At 37.6% G+C, this 23065-nt stretch overlaps 1 protein-coding gene across 1 annotated transcript; it reads left to right on the top strand.

Moving 5' to 3' along the window:
* bgnb (biglycan b) lies at positions 1-22952 on the top strand. Its single transcript, XM_042750101.1, has 8 exons — positions 1-281; positions 13228-13505; positions 17287-17399; positions 18885-19098; positions 19226-19336; positions 19565-19658; positions 21258-21396; positions 21473-22952. Exons 2-8 carry the CDS (start codon positions 13259-13261, stop codon positions 21668-21670), a joined length of 1116 nt encoding a protein of 371 aa, XP_042606035.1. The 5' UTR covers positions 1-281; positions 13228-13258; the 3' UTR covers positions 21671-22952.
* Positions 22953-23065: the final 113 nt, after the last annotated feature.

Raw genomic sequence — 23065 nt, 5'->3', positions numbered from 1 at the left:
CTGCATGAGAGCGGCCGGTTGGCTGAAGTTGTGGCACTATTCAGCCCACCCAAACCCGCGCGCCTGTGTGCGCACATTTCCTCCGCGTGGAAACCAGTCCAGCTCTCCGCCTCACTGACAGAAACAGGCTTGATGACACCGCGGGAGTCAGTTAAGACAGTTCAAACTAGAAGACCAAGTCACGTATATATATGCTTTATGCTGTAAAGCCCAAATAACAAACACTGAAGTCAATTAGTCTAGGGTCGCAGGAGTGTGGAAATATTACAGCCCAGATTAAGGTAAGTCTTTATTTTTGTTATTTTGCGTTTATTGGTTATTTTGCTTGTTTTTTCTTTATTATTATTATTTATTTATTTGTTAAAAAAAAGATTTGCAGTCATTTTCATTTGGTTAGCTAGCCTACTTAATGTATCCGATAAAAAGTTTCTGAACTAGGCTATAAGCTTTAGTGAGCATTACATACTCATGAAACCAAAGCCTTGTGAAACCTCCTCAGTTTAGAGTTATGCACGCGCAAACTTGTTGCTCTCTGTTCATTCAGATGCACAGATTGGATGAAGGAGTGCAGATAAAGGAGTGCGCTAAATGATGTCCTGGTGTTTGGGTGGTTAAAGTGTTAAGTTTAATTCAACGAAAGAGTTTGTTTTAGTAAAGAATGATATAAAGAAACAAGAAGCCAAAATATATACTTAGAATTAGAAAGTGTTGCTTTATATTTATCTTCACCTGTCTGCTTTGATTTTTTAGTGGCAATTCTCAATTACTTGCTTAGGGTGGGGTATCCTTTGAATTTGATCAATTACGATTCCGATTCTTATCGATTCCCAGTTTCGAATCCAATGCGGTTAAAAAAATGTTTTAGACATTTAGATATCAAACATATTCATTCTGTGTCCCTTTTTGCAAAACATTTAATTGCTGCTGATTACCATAAACAAAAATCAGCCTTCTACATAAAAACTGGACTCGATTAAGAGCTGCATAATTCCAAAAAAAATCAGAATTTTTTTTTTAATGAAGGTCAATTAATTTTTTTTTTTTGTAATGGAGGTTGTAGTTCTTTCACAATTCTGAAGAAAAAACATTAGAATGGAATTAAATTCATGAATCTAACTAAACAATTACTCACTCAATAATTACATGAATCATTACTTTATAAATAATCTCTTTAAAAAAAAACTCTTAAATTAACGATTCAAAGACAAACACATTCTCAACATAAAAAAAACTAAAAAAAAAAAAAAAAAAAAGGCACACAGAGGAATTGATAGGTGGAATTGGAATGTACAAGTATCTGATTCCTGACTTTAAGTATCCAATGCAATTGGAATTGATTTTTGCTTCCCAACTCTATTCTTGCTATTCAAACGTTTAATATTCCTCTTCCTTTAATTTAATCAAACAGAAGTTATTTTTTGTTTTCAGCATCAAAATTTCAGCATATCTATCTATCTATCTATCTACCTATCTATCTATCTATAAAAAATATAGGTCCGTATAAGATCACCATTTAATAAAATGTTTTTTACCCTTTAAGCAATGATTGCACCACTACCACCTAAAAATAGGCGTATGATGCTCATATAAAAAAATTGTCAGTTTCTATCAGAATTATGATTCAGTTTTATGATTTATTTACATTGAGTTTGATTTGATTGTTTAAATTATTTCTCACATGTTTCAAAGCTCAAATTTGTGGCATCTCTGTCTTTTTCCATTTAATTTACCCTTAATTTATCTTATTCAGTCTATCTCAGATTTCTCTATATATAAAATTGTGGAAATGGCCAATATCTTTAAAAAAAAATACTGTTTCACACTCAGTATAACTCATTTAACAACCTGCTCTGTTGATCAGGTCTGCCTTCACTCTTTGTTGTGCCAGTCGCCACATTCACGCAGAGCAGTAACAGACATTGCCAGGCAGAAGCTTTTTTAGGGACTGAAGTTAACAAATTACAGTCAAGCCAGCAGTTAATTCCTGCCAAGCGCAAAGAGCCCAGAACCACCCAATGGTTTGTCAGGAGAGAAAGTGTGAGAGAGAGAAAAGTAAGTAGCCTAGTATGTGTGCATTCAACAGACAAAACGGCTCAATTTAGATGCTTGACTTTATTTGTGAGAAATCTTTATATAATTTTGATTGGTGATATAAGACTTTTATTGGCTGTTGAACATTAAATGCAAGTGTGTCACTGGACTCCCAAACAGACCACATTTAATGCGTCAAAGATGTTGTTTTAAAAGAAATTCTTCTTTCTAACTAATATAACAAACCACAGATTCACTGAGGTCATTTGAGTTCACTGGCTCCCACGGTTAGTGCAGTAAATTGAACAACTTCCTCCTCCCAACTTTGGTATGTCAGTTAGAAAAGTGCCATAATTTAACTCTCAACATGCAGCTTCTCATGATGAAGGCATTTTCGATTAAAAATTGCACTCAAAGATCTAGAGAAAAATATTTATGAAGTTTTTATCTTTTCTTCTCAAGCAGTATTTCCCAGCATTTTTGTCATATGTACCCCCACAGCTTCACAATCCAGAAATACTGTGGGTAAATAACAGACTCCCAAGTACTGTGTTCCATATACCTCAAAAATCGGGTGTTGCAGCTGGGAATGATGTCACACCAGAGTTGACCATATGCCAGTACACAAGTCAAAAAAACAAAATGGACATGTCAATTGTTAGCAATACCAGTCAATAAAAACACATAAAAAGCTATGTTTTTCAGATATAATTCTGAAGTAGGCTTATTGCGTTCGCAGGAAGAAGCTGGATAGTACTGTGTGGACTGTGTGAATTTATTGAGACCAGGGGCAAGTTCAAGCTCAAACCAGTGCAAAACATTTTGCTATGGTTTCCAGTTTGAACAACATGTTTCCTGGAAACAGTATGCAACGGGGTTTGAGATACGTTTTCTCTTGTTTGGTGGGTGCGTCTAAAATGTCAGCCCAATCAGCAGCAATATGTACATAAACCACGCGGTATTAAAAAGACTGAGAGCAATGTAATTAACATTAAAATAAATTCACAAGAGCAAGTATATTGTTTGCACGTGTTTATTTACATTAAAGGCAAAATATCTGAAATAATAAGAGCATAAATAGATCTGGAGCTTCTTTAAGTCTGTCTAAATATCATTTAGTAATTGCGATGTTTTCTGGTCCATATCCTTTCCTTAGGAAGGTGTGTTAGACACTGATTAATGTAACATAAAAAACTATACATGTTTATATATTTTGTTATCATATTGTGGAGTGACACTTTCATAAACTTTTCTATACTCCTCTGATTATACAATGGTAAATATTACAATAACATAGCAAAACAACAGTGATCAGCAATAATGATAAGCCTAGTACTCACAATAAACTAATAAGGTCATATAGATCATAACAGTCTCAGAGATAAGAAGTGGATTATCCTGAAATGTTTGTCTTTTCATCCTGAAATGTGAGGCAAATGTTGGATCACAATAATTAGGAACCACAGTTTTCACAAATCCATTCACTCGATTTGGATGTTCTCTTTTATTCTGGATGTCAAGGGCAGTGACTGTAACATCGAACAGATTTTGCAGTATTAAACACGTATTTATACCAATTTCATCAGGCTCCGAAAATTCTTCAAAAGGAACACAAAGAATGGTCTTCTCAGCCGCCATAGTTGCAACTCTGCATCATCAGAACAGGATGTTCAACACACCACCTTTTCCGTTTAAAAAATGTTTTGCACCGTTTTGTTGGGGCTGAACGCAGCCCAGGGCTCTGAACCGGTTCAAGGAACGAAAACTGGAAACTAACAAAATTTTGACAGGAACAGAACCAGAAACAGAAACTAAATCACATTTTATAGTTCCGAACAGAATCGAACATATGAAATGGCCATTAACCAGTTAATAACATTATTTAATCATTCCATTTAATATGTTAAATTTGCTGTCAACCAATCAGGAACTCGGATATGCAAATATGATGCTGACGCATCCAATGACGCACTGTCAAGAGCATGCCAAGCCAACAGGTGGTGATCTAATTTCAACCGTAAAGCCATGTTGGCCAATCAGAAGCCTGAAAAAGTTTCCCGTAGGTGGAGATAAACTGGTGGAGATAAACTCGTTTTCAATAAACTGGTGCCACGTCTAGTTTTTCCCTGATTGAGTTTGTATTTAAGGATTGGTCTGTTCAGAGTTTCGTCATTCACTGTTAAATGTCTTTCTTTGTTTATTCTCCTGTGCTCCTAAAGTTGTTCCCATTTTTGCGTTATTATTAAAGATTGTTGAAATTTATTCTACGTCTCCTCATTCCCTCGCTCCAGTAAATTGTGACAGAACAGCAGACCAAGAAAGAGAAGTATGACAGCAGCTGAGGACCGGCTGTGGTGTTAGCGGCAGGGCGGTCTGAGGTTGGAGCAATATGTGGAGGAATTCCTCGAGCTTGCTAACTGGATGAGCTGGCACGATGCCACTCTAGGTCCGTTTTTCCAGCTGGGGCTTGACGACAAGACTAACCGCTCCGACCTTCCCATGTTCCCCCCCCCTTGATCAAACTGGTTAATCTCATCCTTTATTTAAACAGTTCCAATTTTGAAGTAGAAGAAATAAAGGCAAATTCAAAGTCTCGTTGTCCAGGCCTCTCTGGAGCTCGCCACATCTCCCCAGCTCACCCCACGCCAGGAACTCCCACATACCACACCAACGTTTCCGACCACCTGCCCAAGCCCATGTATCCCTCGTCCTCCAAAGTTCCTCCCTCATCCTCAGCCCAGAACCACCCGCCGTTCCGATGTCAAGCCTGCCAGCCGCTCTAAAGTCAACCCCGCTGGCCGCTCCGAAGTCAAGTCTGCTGGCCAATTCTCTCCCAAGCCCTCAGCTGACAGCAGCAGTCTCCTTCACCTCTGCTTATAATAGGAGAATGCAGAGGAAGACACCCTCCCACCCCTCAATGTTATGTGGCGCAAGGTCGCGGCTTCCGTAATGTCACGTAATGTCACGTAATGTCACATAATGTCACGCCCAAGCACTGTTCTGTGTGTTTTGATCTAGTTTTCCCTTGTGTTTTCCAAAGCCCATATTTGGTCTCCCTGTTCCTGTTCCCTGATTGTGTTCTGTTTGATTCCAGGTGTGTTTTGTTTTTCCCTGATTGAGTGGTGTATTTAAGAATTGTTCTGTTCAGAGTTTCATTGTTTACCGTTAAATGTCTTTCCTTGTCTGTTCTCCTGTGCTCCTGAAGTTGTTCCTATTTTTTGATTGTTATTAAAGATTGTTGAAGTTTATTCTACATATCCTCGTCTCCTCATTTCCTCGCACCAGTGAATTGTGACAGTAGCATTTTTTTAACAATGTAGCAAACATTTTTAAATATCTTAAAAAATACTTGAATGTCTTTAAAGCATTATCATTTTTTTTTCTTTTGTTTAGTAGCCTATATAATTTATTAATAATATAGAAAAGATGATGCTGTATTGGCTGTGACTAAGCGCAGCAGGTTAAGATACCAGATATCTTCGCTGTACTTTATTATTATTATTATTATTATATGCAAAGAAAAAGTTTTAAAAATAAAGTTATTAACCATTATTTTTTTAGGCAAACCGGTTTCAGAACAATAATAATACAGAGGAACGCGGGAACATAAATCTTAAAATATTGATTCTGCTCGGAGCAAACTGATTATATATATATATATATATATATATATATATATATATATATATATATATATATATATATATATATATATATTTCATTTTCAAGCCCTGATTGAGACATAGGCCTAGACAAAGAGTGCTTATAAAAGTGCTTATAAACTATATATTACTCCTGTTTCACCTAATGTTAATTCACTGAGCAACTATGTTGGATTCCAAAGTCAGGGTTTATGCAGTTCCTCAGAGTTTTTGAATTGGAACTCTGACTTGAGGGGGCATTCTGGTTAAAAGTTTCTATAGGAACTCAGAATTTCCTACTTCAAAGCTCAAATGGAATGCACCATAAGTACCACATAATCTCCTATGATTGTTATCAATGCACATTTGTAGACCTTAAATGCATTACGCACATTATGTGTTTATTGCATAAAATATGCCTATGGTGGTGCTTCGTTCCTAAATGAAACACTAAATCAGTTGAATTTATGAGTCATTAATGCACTAGTAATTTTCTGTCAGCTACTTCATGATGTTACCTGCAGAAAGAGAGTCACTGTCAAATCCTCAGCACTAATGCACAGACTGTCAGTCTATATACTGTATAACATGCACGAAAACATCAAAAAATCCTAAAGCCCTCACTTCATAAACCAATGGTGCTTTAGCCCACCAGAAAGAAACATGTATACAAGGAAGAGATGGCTGTCAATGACTCAATGTTTTTGATGGCGTCAGACGAGCTTGAAGCCCTCACTTCATCGCAACCATCGCAGCCAAAACCAGACAGCGAGCTGATCCTTGTTCTCTCCAAGGTGCTGGAGGATCTGGGAATCGAGTGGTCAGCTCCAGATGAGCCCGCTCATGGTCTCTTAGACGAGTGGTTCTTGCCGGGACACCATCAGCTGCCTTTCCATCAGTGGCCCACCCCGTTCTTGCCTGCGATTCATGAAGAACTGACCACGACACTCTGCGCACTACGAAAGACACAGCTCAGGCTATCAGCAAGACCATGGCCAGCCTGATGGTGGTGGAGCGCCACCTTTGGCTGAAACTCACTGAAATAAGGAATGTAGAGAAGATGGCTCAGAAGACGTCATGGTGCTGCATCAATTCCTCCCTAAGTGCTCAGGTGCTGCGGCCGCTAGCCGCCAGAAAATGCCATGTATTCAGCCCGCAAAGCTGGCACCACCTCAGCCTCAGAAGTCTGAGCCCGGGTTTCAGCAGCGCCCCTGGACAGAAAAGCGGTTTCCTTACCCAAAGCACCAAGGCCCTTGAAAAAATGGTGGGCTGAGACAGGCAATTCTGGATCTCAGACATCTGAATCGCTCGCTTATGCTCCAGCCATTCAAGATGTTAACTATCAAACAGATCCTTGCTCACATTTGCCCCAAGGACTGGTTTTTAACAGTGGACCTTGAAAGATGCTTACTTTCACATCCACATAGTCCCCCATCACAGGTCGTTCTTGAGGGTCCTGTTCAAGGGAGTGGCCTACCAATATACAGTCATACCATTTGGACTGTCTCTGGCCCCTCGCACTTTTACGAAGTGCATATATGTGGCTCTTTCCCCCCTGAGGCAGATGGGAATCCGCATACTCAACTACCTCAACGACTGGCTGATCCTGGCCAAATCAGAATGGGAATTAGTCGCTCACAGAGTGCTGTTACTCGGCCACATGGAGCACCTTCTGAAGATTCATTTGTCACCCAGACAGTGACTGGTCTTTCTGGGGATGATTTTGGACTCTGCCCAGATGCAGGCATGGGTCACGCCTGAACAGTCCCTGACTATTCAGCGACTGGTGGCTTCCCTAAAACCAGGATCGTCTCGTCCCCTCAAGGTTTTTCAGAGGCTGCTCAGCCTCATGGTGGCCGCCTCCTCTGCAATTCCCTCGAGACTGCTTCACATGCGGCCTCTCCAATTTTGACTCAAAGCCAGAGTCCCGTTCCACACTTGGCGCCTGGGCCGCTTTCATATCAAGGTAAACCATTGCTGTATCAAAGCTGTGGCCCCTTGGACAACTACACACATGTTTCAGTTAGGCGTACAGTTGGGACTGACCTCCAAGAGGAAGGTGGTTACGACAGATGCTTCCAACTCAGGTTGGGAAGCTTTGTTGGAGGACGTCTGGCTCCTGGTCGGCCCCTGAATGGCGCCTGCATATAAACTGTCTAGAGCTCCTAGCAGTTTTTCTGGCCCTGAAAACCTTCCTTCCTGCCTTACATGGGCACCATGTCCTGGTCCGTTCAGACAACATGACAGTGGTAGCCTACATCAGTCGCCAAGGTGGTCTGGAGTCTCACTCCCTTTACAGGCTGGCTCGACATCTCCTATTCTGGGCACAGAACAAATTCCTTTCTCTAAAAGCAGTTCACGTGCCGGGCAGCCTGAGCCATGGCACAGACATGCCGTCCAGAGGCAATGTGGCTCCAGGAGAATGGACCCTACATCCTCATACGGTTTAAGAATTCTAGTCTGTCTTTGTGAAGGCAAAGGTAGACCTCTTTGCCTCAAAAGACACGATTGGCCCAGTGCTCGCCTGTACACTTTCCCCCCGATAGATCATTAAATGGGTCAGGGAGACGAAATGCTCTTGGTGGCCCCACTCTGGAGGAACCAAGTTTGGTTCCCTGAGTTAGTGCAGCTCTCAGTAGCAGCCCTGTGGCCGATACCACTGAGACGAGATCTTCTCTCTCTGTCAAAAACTGAATATGGCACTACCATGACTAAGGTCTTTTGAATTTTAGCATCCCTTGAAGTTTTCACAAAGCCACAGTTAAACCTTCCTTCTGATAACTGCCTAGTTATGAAACAAATCTCTGTACTGTTTGTCTTTTAACAAAACATCATGTGACGAGGTCAGGAGCAGATTTTGATGGAGCACTTTTTAATATTTCTAGACTCCTCTGATATTTTATCTCTTGTCTTATTTATAGATTTTGGTTCACTGTATAACTCAATGGCAGGCATGCCATAGCCTTGGGTTTTAGCTTTTCAGGCTTATCTCTATGAATGAGTATTAAAGACATACAAATCAGACATAAACACACAGCTCACAGTATGCAGGGAAATTCCCTTTTTGGCTAATGTGTTAGTGTTGTGTTTTATTATTATTATTACAGTAATCATGGGAAACATGCTGCAGTGTTCAGTGAGATCTCTGTGTGAGCATTGCTCAGTCTCTCATTTCGGCAGAGGTGTCTGCTGTGTGCTCTATTATTAAAATCTGACATTTAGTTAATTACTGTCTGTCTTTTTCAGAAACACCAGACTAGGTGGAGATTTAGAAATTATTTGTTTTAATGAAGAGAAAAGACATGTATCGATGCTCAAGACCTAAATATTAAAGAACATCATTTCATAAGTTTATTAGACAAAAAGGAGACAAAGACAAAATGTAACCTCAACAGAAATTAAGCATTATTTTTCCAGTGTTTAAAGATATATAATCAAACTATCAGCTATTAAAAACAATTTATTAATCATCACAAAGTTTCTGCATTCCTCAAAACAAAATCAAACAAATTGTGATTGTAATGGTACTGCATAGAAGCCATGAGCTAGTTAATCTCCACAGAATTGTATAGTCAACCCCAGAGCCTGGTTTCTCCCAAAGTTTTTTCCTCTATTCTGTCACCGATGGAGTTTTGGTTCCTTGCAGCTGTCGCCTCTGGCTTGCTTAGTTGGGGACACTTATTTTCCAGCGATATTGTCTACTTGATTGCACAGATACTATTTAAACTGAACTGAGCTGGATGATGACATCACTGAATTCAGTCTTTAACTGAAAATTGAGTGTTTACTATTACTATTACTTTTGCATTATTGACACACTATTTTCCTATTCAATACTGTAAAGCTGCTTTGACTCCAGAGCATGGTTTCTCCCAAGGTTTTTTCCTCCATTCTGTCACTGATGTGAGTTGGGATCACAAGTATATTTACTAAGAGGTCTGACTCAGATCTTTAGTAAGTAAGTCTCACTAAATCATAAGTCACAGTTATGGCTCTGGTTCATTTTGAATCAGACTTTGAATCAAAATGACCCTTCAGTGATGAAGTCAGTTTAATCATTAACAACTTTGAACTAATCAGCTGACTGAGTGGATAAGTGATTCACTTTCCAATTAGTTTGAAGTTGTTTTGTGAATCCTTACTCATTATAAACAAGTGATTCTTAAAGGGGACATCAAATGAAATGTCTGCCAGCTCAGAAAAGCTAAAAAAATGTAAAAGACAATACGCAGCTGGTTTGTTATGAGCAGTAGATGATTATCATTTTAAGGGACATGCACTGAAATGGTTTACTGTGAACATAGCTGTTTTTGACAAGGTTAAAAGGGTGTTGGTTTACCCAAACTTTGAGGAATTTTAACCAAAGTATGTTACAGACTTTTCATGGAAACCCTAAAGAATCATAATAGCTTGTGGAAAATGAGCAATGTCCCCTTTAAGAATCATTTGTTCACGAATCACATCCCCAGCTAACAGGTAACATTCTCAGAACTTTTGCTAACATTGAGGCAAGTTGTGAACGAACATTCTTCCAGGAACATTAACAGAATGCTAGGTCATTGTTATCAGGTCTTTAATAATGTTATCAAAAAAATAGCACTAAAACGTCATTTATGCATTGTTTTTTTTTTTTTTTCAAAAACGTTTTAGTTGCACATTCGTCTAACATTTTATAAAATGTTACTACTTTTTTCAGAATGCTCAGAGAACATTCAAAAGTAAGAGTTCCATAATGTTTACAATATGAAATGGAATGCTTCCTTAATTTTTGCATAAAATGTTTTTAAAATATAAAAAACAGGATGTTCTGAATGTTAAGAAAACATTTAGAAATAACTTAATAGGAACATTTGCTAAGTATTCTTAGAATATATTTTAATCACTGGCACGCATTTTAAGAAAATTAAATAGACAAAGTTTTCCCCACTAGATTGTAATGATGCTAAGACACTTTCTGTCGCATTTGGTGGCCTGCATAGCTGTATTTAGCACTACAGCCCAACAGTATTTTGCTGATGTGCGAACATAACTTTTAGATCCCACTCAAGACACTTTGTTTTGTTGAGCAGCTTCTAATTAAAGAGTTTCTGCTTTGGAACAGTATTTTATCCCATAAAATTGACACATATACTTACCCGTATTATGATGCTTGTGTTCATAAATAACACATATAGTTTACAAACTCTTCCGTGAAGAGCAGGATGCAAGGACTTGTGTGTATTTGTGCCTCGGCCCTCTCCTCGCATTCCTCTGACCAGTCCAAACCAAACCTTTTTGGGAAGAGCGGTATAATTTAGCCGCTATTTTTATAAATGGGTACATTTTCTTCCCTGTTTGCTTTTATTCCAGGTCAGCAGCATAAAAAAATGTCTGTCCCTTTCCCATGTGTTTGACTTTAAAGTGAAAGATGGGCAGATGATATGAGAGGAACACACATAGATGTTGGCATGTCATGATGAAGAATGGGATTCCATTGGATACTTTAGGCTTTAATGCCTATCTTGGATGAACTGAAATTTAGTAAATGTTTGGATCAGCGACATATGGTCAGCTCTGGGAACTGTCAGGCACCATGACAAATTTTTAATGTAAATGTCTGTTTGTAGTCATTTCAAAGATCTTTCTGTTGCCTCAGAACTAGACAAGAAGTGTGAATGTTCACAGAAGATGATTGAGGAGTAGCCAAGGGGAACGGCAAAAGCATCCATGCTCATTACTCAGTTAATGACAGAGACACTGTGTGAAATGAGAAACATAAAGGACTTAACGGACACATTTACATGAACAACGTTTGTGTGGGATCCCTCTAAGCTTAATGGGAGTCTTTACTGTGAGTTTGCTATGCATAAATAGGAACTGAGTCTAATTTTCAATTCATCGTTCATCTTTGAATGACAAATGTTATAGCAGATATTATCTAACTTATAAATAAACAAAACAAACAAACAAAAATAAATAAGTTCATTGGAGGTCTTCTTGGATGCATAGGATAAAAATATATTTTGTAGTGTTGATACAGCAGACATTATCTAACTTCATAAAGTTCATGGGAGGTCTTCATGGAAATCTATTTTATATAATATATCCATATATTATACTGTAATCTTGTTTCAGTTGTATCTAGTATTTCTCTTAAAGTCGATGACAAACACAAAAGACAAAGTTTATTTCCGTTTGATTGAGTATCTGGGATTTTGAATGCTTTTCATACCTTTTCTATCTTTACTTCCTGACTTATAATGTTGTTGAGGGAAGATTTGAATGTGGCTGTAAATTGTGATGGGAAGACACTGAGTTTCTCTCTTGGGGAACATGACATTCTCTGACATCTGGCTCCTCTCACTCATCCACATGTGTTTCATTCCAGCATGTATAGGGAATACTATGGATTAAAGTGTTGTGATTCACTTGTGAAGACTATCGTCTACGATGACATTGAGATTTAATGAAATGCTTTCCCCAGCTGGTTGGATTTAAAGGATAATTGTAATGTTATGTTGCTTGAGGTATCACATTCACTGTGAGGTATTAGAGTATGCATGATTCAGGGTTATAGTTCAGGATGCAGGTTGGCTTTAGGGTGTTGATTTGGGTTTAGAACAGGTGTTGGATTTAATTTTAGGCCTCGGTTAGATCAGGTTGAACACACGGGCCAAGGTTAAGTCAGAAACTGACAGGTGGGGGGTATGTGGCTGAACAGGGTTTGTGGTTTAGGTTACAGCCCCATGTTTAAGGTATCAGCGTGGTCCTCTGGTGGGTTCTGCGGACCCCAGATCCTAAACCACATCTTAGCCCCAAAATGTCTGGTGACATCACTGGACTCAGCTGGAAGACATTGAGAAATTGCATCATGAGTGGCTCCCCACCCTTTTAGTCACACACACAAACAGGGACTGTCAGAAATATCCTCTCCTACCTCCTTCCTGTCTAATGAATGGCTTGTTTTAAGATATGTTTTAAGAAGGCCAGTTTGAGTTTTTCCACCACCACACACCGTCTGACCAGACCTGTCCTACAGACACAGACTCACAGCTTGTCTCGTTGGTTTCCCCTACACTTAATTTTTTTTTAAATGTCAGTGATGTTTTTAACATCCAACTTCTTTATCCACGCTTGAATAATAGTAATTTTAGTACTTTTGAGTAATGTTTACAAGTCCATGTTAAAACTTTTAGTGTTTCTCAGGGAGGGCATGTCCAGTGCTGAACGATGTATTCATATTCAGATGGCAATGTTACAATATTCTCCCAACCCCCCAAATAACAACCTAGTTCCATCCTGTTCCTTTGATGTACTTTGTGAAATCTGTTATAATTATTATAAACAGAACTGAGGAAATGGGTTGTGGGCTGAACTTGAAGAGAGGACAAAGAGTCTTATTAATATTGTCCTTTGCGTAATTAACACATTCAGCTCCAAACTAACTAAAGGCTCTGTGTGTGTGAAAGGTTATAACAATCACACTCAGAACAGGATATACACGGTTACATATAAAAACAGTTATGTCAAATGAAATTAACAATGATTAATCTCTTTTTGTCTCTTCCGCACTCAGGTCTGTGTGTGTGAGTCTCTGTATCTCAACAATGTTCTCCTGCCGCTCTTTCCTGCTTCTGCTGCTCAATGTCTGCAGCCTGACTGCTCCCTCATTGGCTCTGCCCTTTGAGCAGAGAGGATTCTGGGACTTTGCTATGGATGGAGAATTGGGCGATCTGACAACGGTAATGATGAGAGATGAAGAGGGTTCAGCTGTGGAGGAGCTGCCGCCAGATGTGTCTTTATGCCCCTTTGGTTGCCATTGTCAGCTCAATGTGGTGCAATGCTCAGACCTAAGTGAGTATCTATCTATCTATCTATCTATCTATCTATCTATCTATCTATCTATCTATCTATCTATCTATCTATGTCTGTGTGTAACAATAATGACACAGGGAAATTACATTCTTGGAATCACTTTGAGAATGATTTTTCCATTTAATGAACAGCCAATCAGAATCCTTGGACATTTAAAGTGGCAGATGACAAACCAGCAACATAAGCTTATAATAAAAGGAAGGATTGTCTATTGATGTGGGCACTAATATAGTCAATGTTACAGTTATCTTCTAACATATACCTAATATATAATATAATATTGTTTTTGATGTGAATGAGCTAATAATCTGTAAAAAATATTTACATTAACTGTACAATAATTCATCAAATCTTTAAATTGTTTCAATTCAATATTAAAAGCATCTTATAGAGACTGTTTGACAGCTCTCATCCAAATGAACATGTCTGCTCGTTGTAGTCTCTCAGAAAACTGGGGCTTGAATGGGAAACAATTAAAAAAGCCTGTGTAATTTTCCATTGAACTGTAAGAGTGGTTCTGTGTTGTTTTTATGACACACACGGGATGTTTTACAGGAAGACAGTGTCAGAGAGATAGACAGGGAATGTGAAAAGGAATGTGCAAGGGAGAAAGAGAAGAGATGAAGATGTGGAAGACTTTGATGAGTGGTTGTTTATTTCAGAAGGGCGGAAATAGTCCTGGGTTATGTCTTGTCAGCAGTACATCCACAAAGTGGTAATTTAGGCCTAAAATGTAAGTTTCTTTCTTTTTTTCCTTTTTTTTTTTTTTTTTTTACTTTTTTTTTTTTTTTTTACAGGGGCCAATTCATTTCATTGTGATTGCTTTTAGAGGGTCTTGTTTTCTTTTCCACGGATAGGAAATAACAGAGCTATAATCAAAGAGGAAACTGTTAACTGAACTGATTGGTTAAACCATTTTCTCTCACCTTGTAGGAACTTTTTTGTCATTCAAATGAATGTTATGCTTTCCAGCGATCACTCAAGTTTCCAAATCTAAATACATAAACTGCGGATGGACAAACATATGTACAAGAATTATATCAACACAAAACAAACAAACCAACCACCATGTTTGTGTGCACCCATGTAGCAGTGGTGGAGCTTGATAACGTTTTAGTATGTGGGAAAGTGAGAAGGCCTGGGTTAGATGCAGTCTCCAGAAATTGGATAAAACCTTATATTTCTGACTAAATTTAGCCAGTTTGTGTATTTTTTCTGCATGGCACCAACAGCACCCACTGAAGCACCGCTGTAACTGTAGTCATACTTATGGATACACTCTCTTTCATTCTCCCGCCAAGTTTGCTCAAGTTATGATCCTCATAGAACATTTACAGCCATTGAACTGACAGAAGCAACAAGAACTTCGGAATTTGGAGTTATTATTATTTTAATTATATGTATTCCTTTTTAGTTTGTGTGTGTCTGACTATGTTTGCATATGTGCAAGAATGCTTTATGCCACGTGTTTTGGTCTTTGCAAGTGTTTTTGTTTTCGCAAAATGTCATTGCATCTTTGTTTATGCTTGTGGATTTGATATAAAAATCGAAAAATACAGCCCTTGCTTTAGGCGGTTCTTTCTATGCTTCCTCCCACTGTGATGAAGGCTTGCTTATAATACATTGATCCGTCCACTGCACTCTTTTATTTTCTTTCGTATCTGGAAGTTATTCTGCCATGTAGGCTGTAATTGAATTGATGGTGATGCTTATTCATAACAGATGTTCATAACTGTGTATATATTTAGGTGGTTATGTGCCTTCATCATAAAATATGTTCCTACTAGGGGGTGTGTGCAGAGCTGTGGTTGGGGGGCTGCGATGTGCTGGGCTCTGGGGTTTGGCATTGTGTTTGTCAGCGGGCGACTGGTTAAAGCCACTGAGCACTTGTTGGTTTGAGTGGCAGGTGGGCAGATGGCTTGGAAGAACTATTGTGAAAGGAAAGCAGGAAAGATCTTTGACTTGAACTTATAGTATATTGGCTTAAAATGGCTTGAACTCAAGATATTCTATGGGATCATTTCTTTTGTTTTTTGTTTTGAAAAAACAATGATTCAAATGATTAAAATTCTTAGAAATTAAATTTTAAAATAATATTTAATGCTCCTACGTGATTTTCTGCTACTATCATGCAATATTTTATCCCCCTTAGACCCAAAACCCAAAAACAGTTCTGTTAGTTAATCAAATTGTTAATGGGTGCTCTATTCAGTTATACTCAATTATACTCAATTATAAATTCTAGTATTCCTAATTTTATTTGCATAAAATTATGATGCAAAGGCTGCATAATTTGTTTGTTTAAAAATACAGGGAAAACTGTGTAATTATGTGAAATATGATTATAATTATAATTTAAAGTTACTATTTTTTTTTTTGGCTTTTTTAAAATGTACTTTATTCCTGTGATGCAAAGCTGAATTTTCAGCAGCAATTCATTCTTCAGTGTCACATGATCCCTCAGAAATCATTCTGATATGTTGATTTGACAATTCTTATTATATTCTTTTCAATGTTGAAAACAGTTGATGTAAAGTGATGCTTTAAATTTTGTGGAAACTATGATACATTTTTCCTAAATATTTTAAGAAACAGAAAAATTCAAAATGACAGCATTTATTTGACATACTGTAGAAATCTTTTGTTACATTCAACATGTCTTATTGTGTCAGTCACTTTTGATTAATTTAATGCATCCTTGCTGAATAAAAGTATTAATTTCTTTTAAAAAATGTACTATAAACATTCTGTTTTCCAAGTTCTACATTGTATAAGACTGATATCATAGCATGCTGATATGTTCCCTATAAAAAGTATGTGGCACTTGGCATCAAAGTTTGTGTTGTATGTGAATATATGTGTAACATTTGCAAAAAAGTAAATTACAAATCTGAATCTGAATAAGGAGCATATTAAACACTACAACACACAGAAACACTAAAGTCTTTTCTGTGAAAATGCTGAGTTGAGTAAGGTATCCAGAAGTTGTTTTACTACTAATGAAAAACAAGTCAAAAGGATTTTCTGTGGTAATTGACTGCATGCCACAGATGCTGTCTGTAGAGATTACGTTTTTATTATTTAATCCAACATATATCAATATATTTCTTTGATATGCATAATGTCTCAATGATTTCACTTTTTGCTCCTGCTGGAAGCTAAACGGCTTGGCAGTTGTGGTTCGCAAGAACATTATAAATGACTGGAAGGCAACAGAGGTTGAACCCAGCCTAGTATAAATTATTGGGCTCTGCTGGAAATCATCATGAATCACTGGCCTGATTTAGAATCTTGGACACTTTACTGTTAAAACAGACACAATGCTGGATTTGTGCTTTGATGTGGTTTACATATAGTTTTGTGATGTGGTCCATGTGTGGCAAAAGAACCCAAATTATTTTTAAAGTGCCTATTTAAAGTGCTGGCAGAACATCCTCAGGTCACCCGCCTCTAATATAAAGATAAACTAATGCAAGTATAAACCTGACACAGAATTGAAAATGCCCAATAAGCTCTCATTTGGCCACAATGGTTAATATCTAAATATCTTGTCAAAGACATGCTGTAATTGTTAAGATCTTCAATTGTATTCACTATTTAATTCTTTTGTTTTGATGTTGAATAAAAAGCCCTGTCATGGGGAAATCCAGACCAGATGGTGAGTTAATGGTCTCTCTGTACAGACATTTGTATACAGATCTGTATGCTCTATATCCTACAAGCTTTAAATTAGCTGTAAACATTTTGTCTTCATGTTTAGGTTTGACTGCAGTGCCCATGGAAATTCCCAGAGACACCAAACTCCTGGACCTGCAGAACAACCGCATCACAGAACTGAAGGAGAATGACTTCAAAGGACTTACAAACCTCTATGTAAGACACTGATGGTGATCAAAGAAATGAGAGCTAGAGAGTGTGAAGGGTGAAATTCTACTCATCGTTAAAGTGATTGGTCACCCAAAAATGAAAATTCTGTCATTAATTACTCACCCTCATGTTGTTCCAAACTCGTAAGACCTTTGTTCTTCTTCAGAAAACAAATTAAGATATTTTTGATGAAATCCGAGAGCTTTCTGACCCTGCATAGACACTAGTAACGCAACTACAGGTTCACAGCCCAGAAATGTAGTAAGGACATCTTTAAAATAGTCTGTGTCACATCAGTGGTTCATACTTAGTTTTATTTTATGTATGATGCAACCATGTGTTGTGGTACTCGCATTGAATGCACAGTGAAGACTGACACGGAAGAGAAGAAATTATTGAATAAAGATGTTACTTTTGTTTTCTTTGCGCATAAATGTATTCTCGTAGCTTCAGAAAATTACAGTTGAACCTCTGATGTCACATGGACTGTTTTAACAATGTTCTTATACCTTTCTGGATCTTGAACATGGTAGTTCCCTTGTTGCAGGGTCAGAAAGCAATCGGATTTCATCAAAAATATCTTAATTTGTGTTCCGAAGATGAATGAAGATCTTACGGCTTTGGAACAACATGAGGGTGAGTAATTAGTCAAAGAAGTTTCATTTTTGGGTGAACTAACCCTTTAATAATGGGATAAGTGAGAAAAATAAATATAGATGAGGCTGAATGTAAAATAAAGTGCAAATTGTTGTAGAAAAGTTTTGGCTTATTGGTGATCCTCAAAACAGTAACATATTATTAAAAATTAGAAGTTCATAATACTGTACATTTATAAATGGTTTCTTGTGCTGTTCACAGATGCGTGCCAGTCTCGCACCTTGATTTTTTTGTTATTTATTCGCCGTTGGCTGATGCAGCCCATCAAGCTCCATATTATCTAAATATGTTGCTATTTACTTTAATGCTGTAGATTTAGATGTACATTTAGATTTAATATTTACATTTTAATATTAACATTTAAGATTTTCATTTGAGATATTTTACATAAGAAACAACGAGACAAGCATGTTTTGACTAACTCTTGAAAAATTGGTCTGTCGTTTGCAGCACACATTACTTTACGTTTGGCACTCTGTGCAAAACAGCCTGACAGGATGTTCAAACAGTTCAAGTCTCTGAAGAAGAATGTTCCTGTAGTTCGGGAAACACACTCCGGTGCCAAACTGAATGTTTTAGTTCCCTTCTTAGAACTCATATTATCCCCTATATTTATCCCTAATATTTACTCAGCCGCTCTCACCAATCACAATATTTGACATGGCCTGTAAAAGAAGAAGAAGAAGAGAAAAAGAACAAGACATTAAGTTATACCATCATTTATAAGTCATTTGATTTTGTGTACATATTTAATGCTCATGGTCAAGCTATTATTAATCATGTCTTCATGACTTTCTATGAACCAAATGCTAACATCTTCCTGTCTCCCACCAGGCTCTGTCGCTGGTCAACAACAAGATCTCCAAAGTCCACCCGCGAACCTTCGCACCCCTCGTACACTTAAAAAAGCTTTATTTTTCCCGTAACCTCCTGACAGTGATACCCAAGAACCTTCCCCCATCCCTGGTGGAGCTGCGCATTCATGACAACCGTATTAAGAAGGTTGCAGAAGGAACGTTCTCTGGTCTGGGCAGCATGAACTGCATTGGTTTGTATGCGCGCTCGCCATTATGTGGTATAGAAGTTACAGTCTGACCAAACCATTTCCTTTTTTAGATGGAGCCTGCTGGTTTTTGTGATGGGATATTCTGTCTGATGTTGAATGCTTCTTATAGAGATGGGCGGAAACCCTATTCAGAACAGCGGCTTTGAGCCTGGCGCTTTTAAAGGCCTGAAACTCAACTACCTGCGCATCTCTGAGTCCAAACTCACTGGAATACCAAAAGGTGATTCTTTAGAATAATCATAAAAGTCCTTAAAGAGTGAACATTGTTCTTGTATCTATTTTCAGAAAGAACATTTGGATAATTACTCTGTGCAGTTTCTCACTTGAATGAACTTTAGAAATATCTTTGGTCATAAATAACAATTTGCATGAGTTTTCATGTAATGTTAAGAGCAGAGACGTGGTGCTACTTCCGGTTATATAATAATGAATGTACCTCTCCTTCCAGACTTCCCTGACAGTCTTCACGAGCTCCACTTGGACAATAACCAGATCCAGGCCATTGAACTAGAGGACCTGAGCCGCTATAAACACCTGTACAGGTAACTCTCCTGCACTCTAACACACAACATGCCTTTTCCCAGCCTGTGGACTCTCTAAAAAGCAGCAGTGCCACCTGGTGTATGACAATTTAATTATGTGTGAGTGTGTGTGTGTGGGTGGGTGGGTAGGGGGGGGGGGCAACCTGTTTACTGTAAGTTTAGTTTAGTAGAGACAAAATCTTTTTATACAAAATACACAGTTGAACTTGTTAGCAATCATATGTGATTATAGCCATCTTAAGATATTTGTCATCTTAGGCTAGTGAAAATCTATTATTCTGTGCAATCTATTTTTACTGAATACCGCTGCAGTTATTTCACTCAAAGTCAAGGATTATTCTTTAAATTGCACAAAAATAAGAATTGGCAGTTTAATTTGTGTAATCTCAAAAGTATTGTTAAAACTATTGTGCTGACAAAAGCTTGCAATGAAACAATATTTTTAAATGAAGAAAATGGATGTTTGCAAAAAACTAAACTGAAATTGAAGTGTGCATTATTACAAACTAAAAACAAATAACACTACAGAGAAAGTTCTTTGCATTTTTTTGTCAATTCTAGATGGTCTGACTTTAGTAGAGTTGGGGTACTTGAACTCATGCTTGGACATTTTGGACTAAGACAAATCCAAATCATGTGTAATATGAAAGACACAAAAAATAAGTAACAAAATAAAATTAAGAAAACAAGACATTATTAACAAGACATAAACTTCTCCCACCAAAACTCAGTTGGTTAGTGTCTTGGACTTTTTCTCAAGCTTAGAAAATGTGAACTCTGATCAAATACTAGTAACCAAGAGTGAGGCTGTCTGATGTAACACAATGTAACACATGTAATACAACCTACCAATATTTGATGATGATTGGTCTGAAATCACAATAATAACCCAGCGTTCAGAAGTCAAGTTAAGCCATGGAACAATGCAAAGACAACACAAAACAATTAATTATCAAATGGTCAATCCAAATGGCCTCAAACTAAATTTGTAACTGTATTTAAAAGATTATATGCCATGAATTTGTTAACTTTGGCAAATCCAGTGACTAGTTGCTCTCCTGTGTGGGCCATCTGACGGTGCTGAATCATAGATGCCCTAGAGATGCCTGAGTGATGGCAGTTACAAATTTACTGCTAAATGTACCTGCAATGGCACATTTCATTGCACTGCAGCTGTTTTGATATAAACTTGACTTGACTTTAAAAATTTTGGTAGTATTATTTATTTATTATAGTATTTCATACACAATTTGTATGTTATATGAGATGAAAAAATTAAGTAAGAATATTAAGAATAAAATAATTTTCATTATGCATAATTAAAGCCAACTTAAACTAAACTGATATTAAAAACCAAAATAATAGTGAAATAATAACCCTGATATTGGTTTAACTCATGCAAATCTCTTTTTGCAGAAAAAGCTTGCATGTGCTGGATTTTTTAGTGCAGCTTGTCCTGCGGGGCTGCAGTTGACCCAGTGCCTGTTCACAGTGTTTCCAGTCTATTGTGTTTCCACCTCACTAGATGCCTGTCACAATGTGTGCGGCCCATCTATTGTCTATTGCTTATTCATTGTTGTGCTTGCGCTTGTTTGCCAGATTGGGTCTGGGGTTCAACCACATCCGGATGATTGAGAACGGCAGCCTATCGTACGTCCCTAATCTCAGGGAGCTGCATTTGGAAAACAACCGGCTGACCCGCATCCCCATGGGTCTGCCAGACATGAAGTACCTGCAGGTGCGAGATATCAAACATGAACAAAAAGTGTCCCATTCAAGATTGTGCAATCATTGATTTTTGCTTTGTTTTTCAGGTGGTCTACCTTCATTCCAACAACATAAGTCGAGTGGATGTTAATGACTTCTGTCCTCAGCGTTACGGCATGAAGAGGAGCTTCTATAATGGCATTAGCCTCTATGGCAACCCGGTTAACTACTGGGAGGTACAGCCTGCCACCTTTCGCTGCGTTGGAGACCGACTGGCCATTCATTTTGGAAACTATAAGAAGTAGAGAATGGACGAAAACAGAGAACTGGGGACAAATAACAATGCTGGAATTGAAACAGAACAGAAAAAACTGGGCCAAAATGGTGTCAACAAACAGTGTTTGCAAATCATTTTTATTATGCATCTTTAGTTGTATTTGTTTATGAAGTCTAAAGGTTCACAACAAGTATGTTAACTATAATGATAAAGATATAGTTTCAAAAATGAAATGAAATTTAAAGAATAAAATTAGAAGTATAGCACAGTCCACACCACAACTATAGCGATAACTTTTGTTGGAATCACTATCAGGCCGATTTTATTCAGCAGATGAATGATAAAAACATTAACAGCCAATCAGAATCCACATTTTAAAGAGCTCAAGCATTTAAAGGGGCAGACACAAAACTGCAGCATCCATATCATAAACAGAATGTTATCACCTGTTGGTGTGAATGCTAATATAGTTATCATTATCTTTATAGTTATCAGTCTTGAGGCGAACAGGCCTGAAAGAGAAAAGGAAGGAGCAATAAAAATAAGTAATGGAAACTTTAAAATTAAATTTGATCTCTTACAACTGGCTCAAAACTATAATAATGGTCACTGTTTCTTAAATGTTTTACAGTTAAGTCTTAACATTATCAGTTCACTTTTTAAGGGCTCTTTGTTTGCTAGACACTTTTATAATAATATTATTGTACTGTATGTACTGTTATATTGTTATTATTTTATATTAGTTTATGTTGTTTTTTTAACAGAGAAGTTTGGATGGAATGTTGAAATGGGAAGGTTAAATCTAGATGTTAAATTCATGGTGCTTATAATAAGTGTATCTGTTGTTGGTAAGAATAGTAGCTTGCTTTTTTTGCCTTTTTTGCCTTGCTTCCTTGCTTCAGGGGTCTTATTGTTGTGGGAGTACTTTAGAGCAATGGAGGAACTTTACACAGACAAAATATAATTATGTCGTGGAGTTTCATTCAGCCAAATGCCTCATGTTCTTACCCAGCCCTTTTGGGTTCGAGGCTGATTCAGAAAAGGATTGTAATGCTGTGTTGTTTTGTGCAGTTTCTCTATGAATTTCAAATCTTTTTATTGTAGCGTGTTGTTTTTCTCATGTTTTATTTGGCAGAGACCCTGCATGCATTTACGCTAGAGTGTCACACACTACTACATGATCCAATAAAATATCTTTCAGCTTGACTCCTGGAGCAGAGGTGGTGTACCATCATGGTCTGAAAGCTGTGACTAATAAAACTTGAGTTAACACGAGTTTGAGTTCAGTGAAATAAAACATTTGCAATGCTCTTCTTGTTAAACAAGAACGTCTCCTCTTTTCTCAATAAAGCAAAATATTGATTGATTGCATTATCAAGCACAATGGATCACTCTACTTGTTGCAAACCATGTCAGAGAATTC

The sequence above is a fragment of the Cyprinus carpio genome, chromosome B23, assembly GCF_018340385.1.
Source record: "Cyprinus carpio isolate SPL01 chromosome B23, ASM1834038v1, whole genome shotgun sequence".
Lineage (NCBI taxonomy): Eukaryota > Metazoa > Chordata > Actinopteri > Cypriniformes > Cyprinidae > Cyprinus > Cyprinus carpio.
The sequence above is the reverse complement of the archived record's forward strand: the minus strand, read 5'-3'. Positions and strand labels throughout refer to the sequence as shown.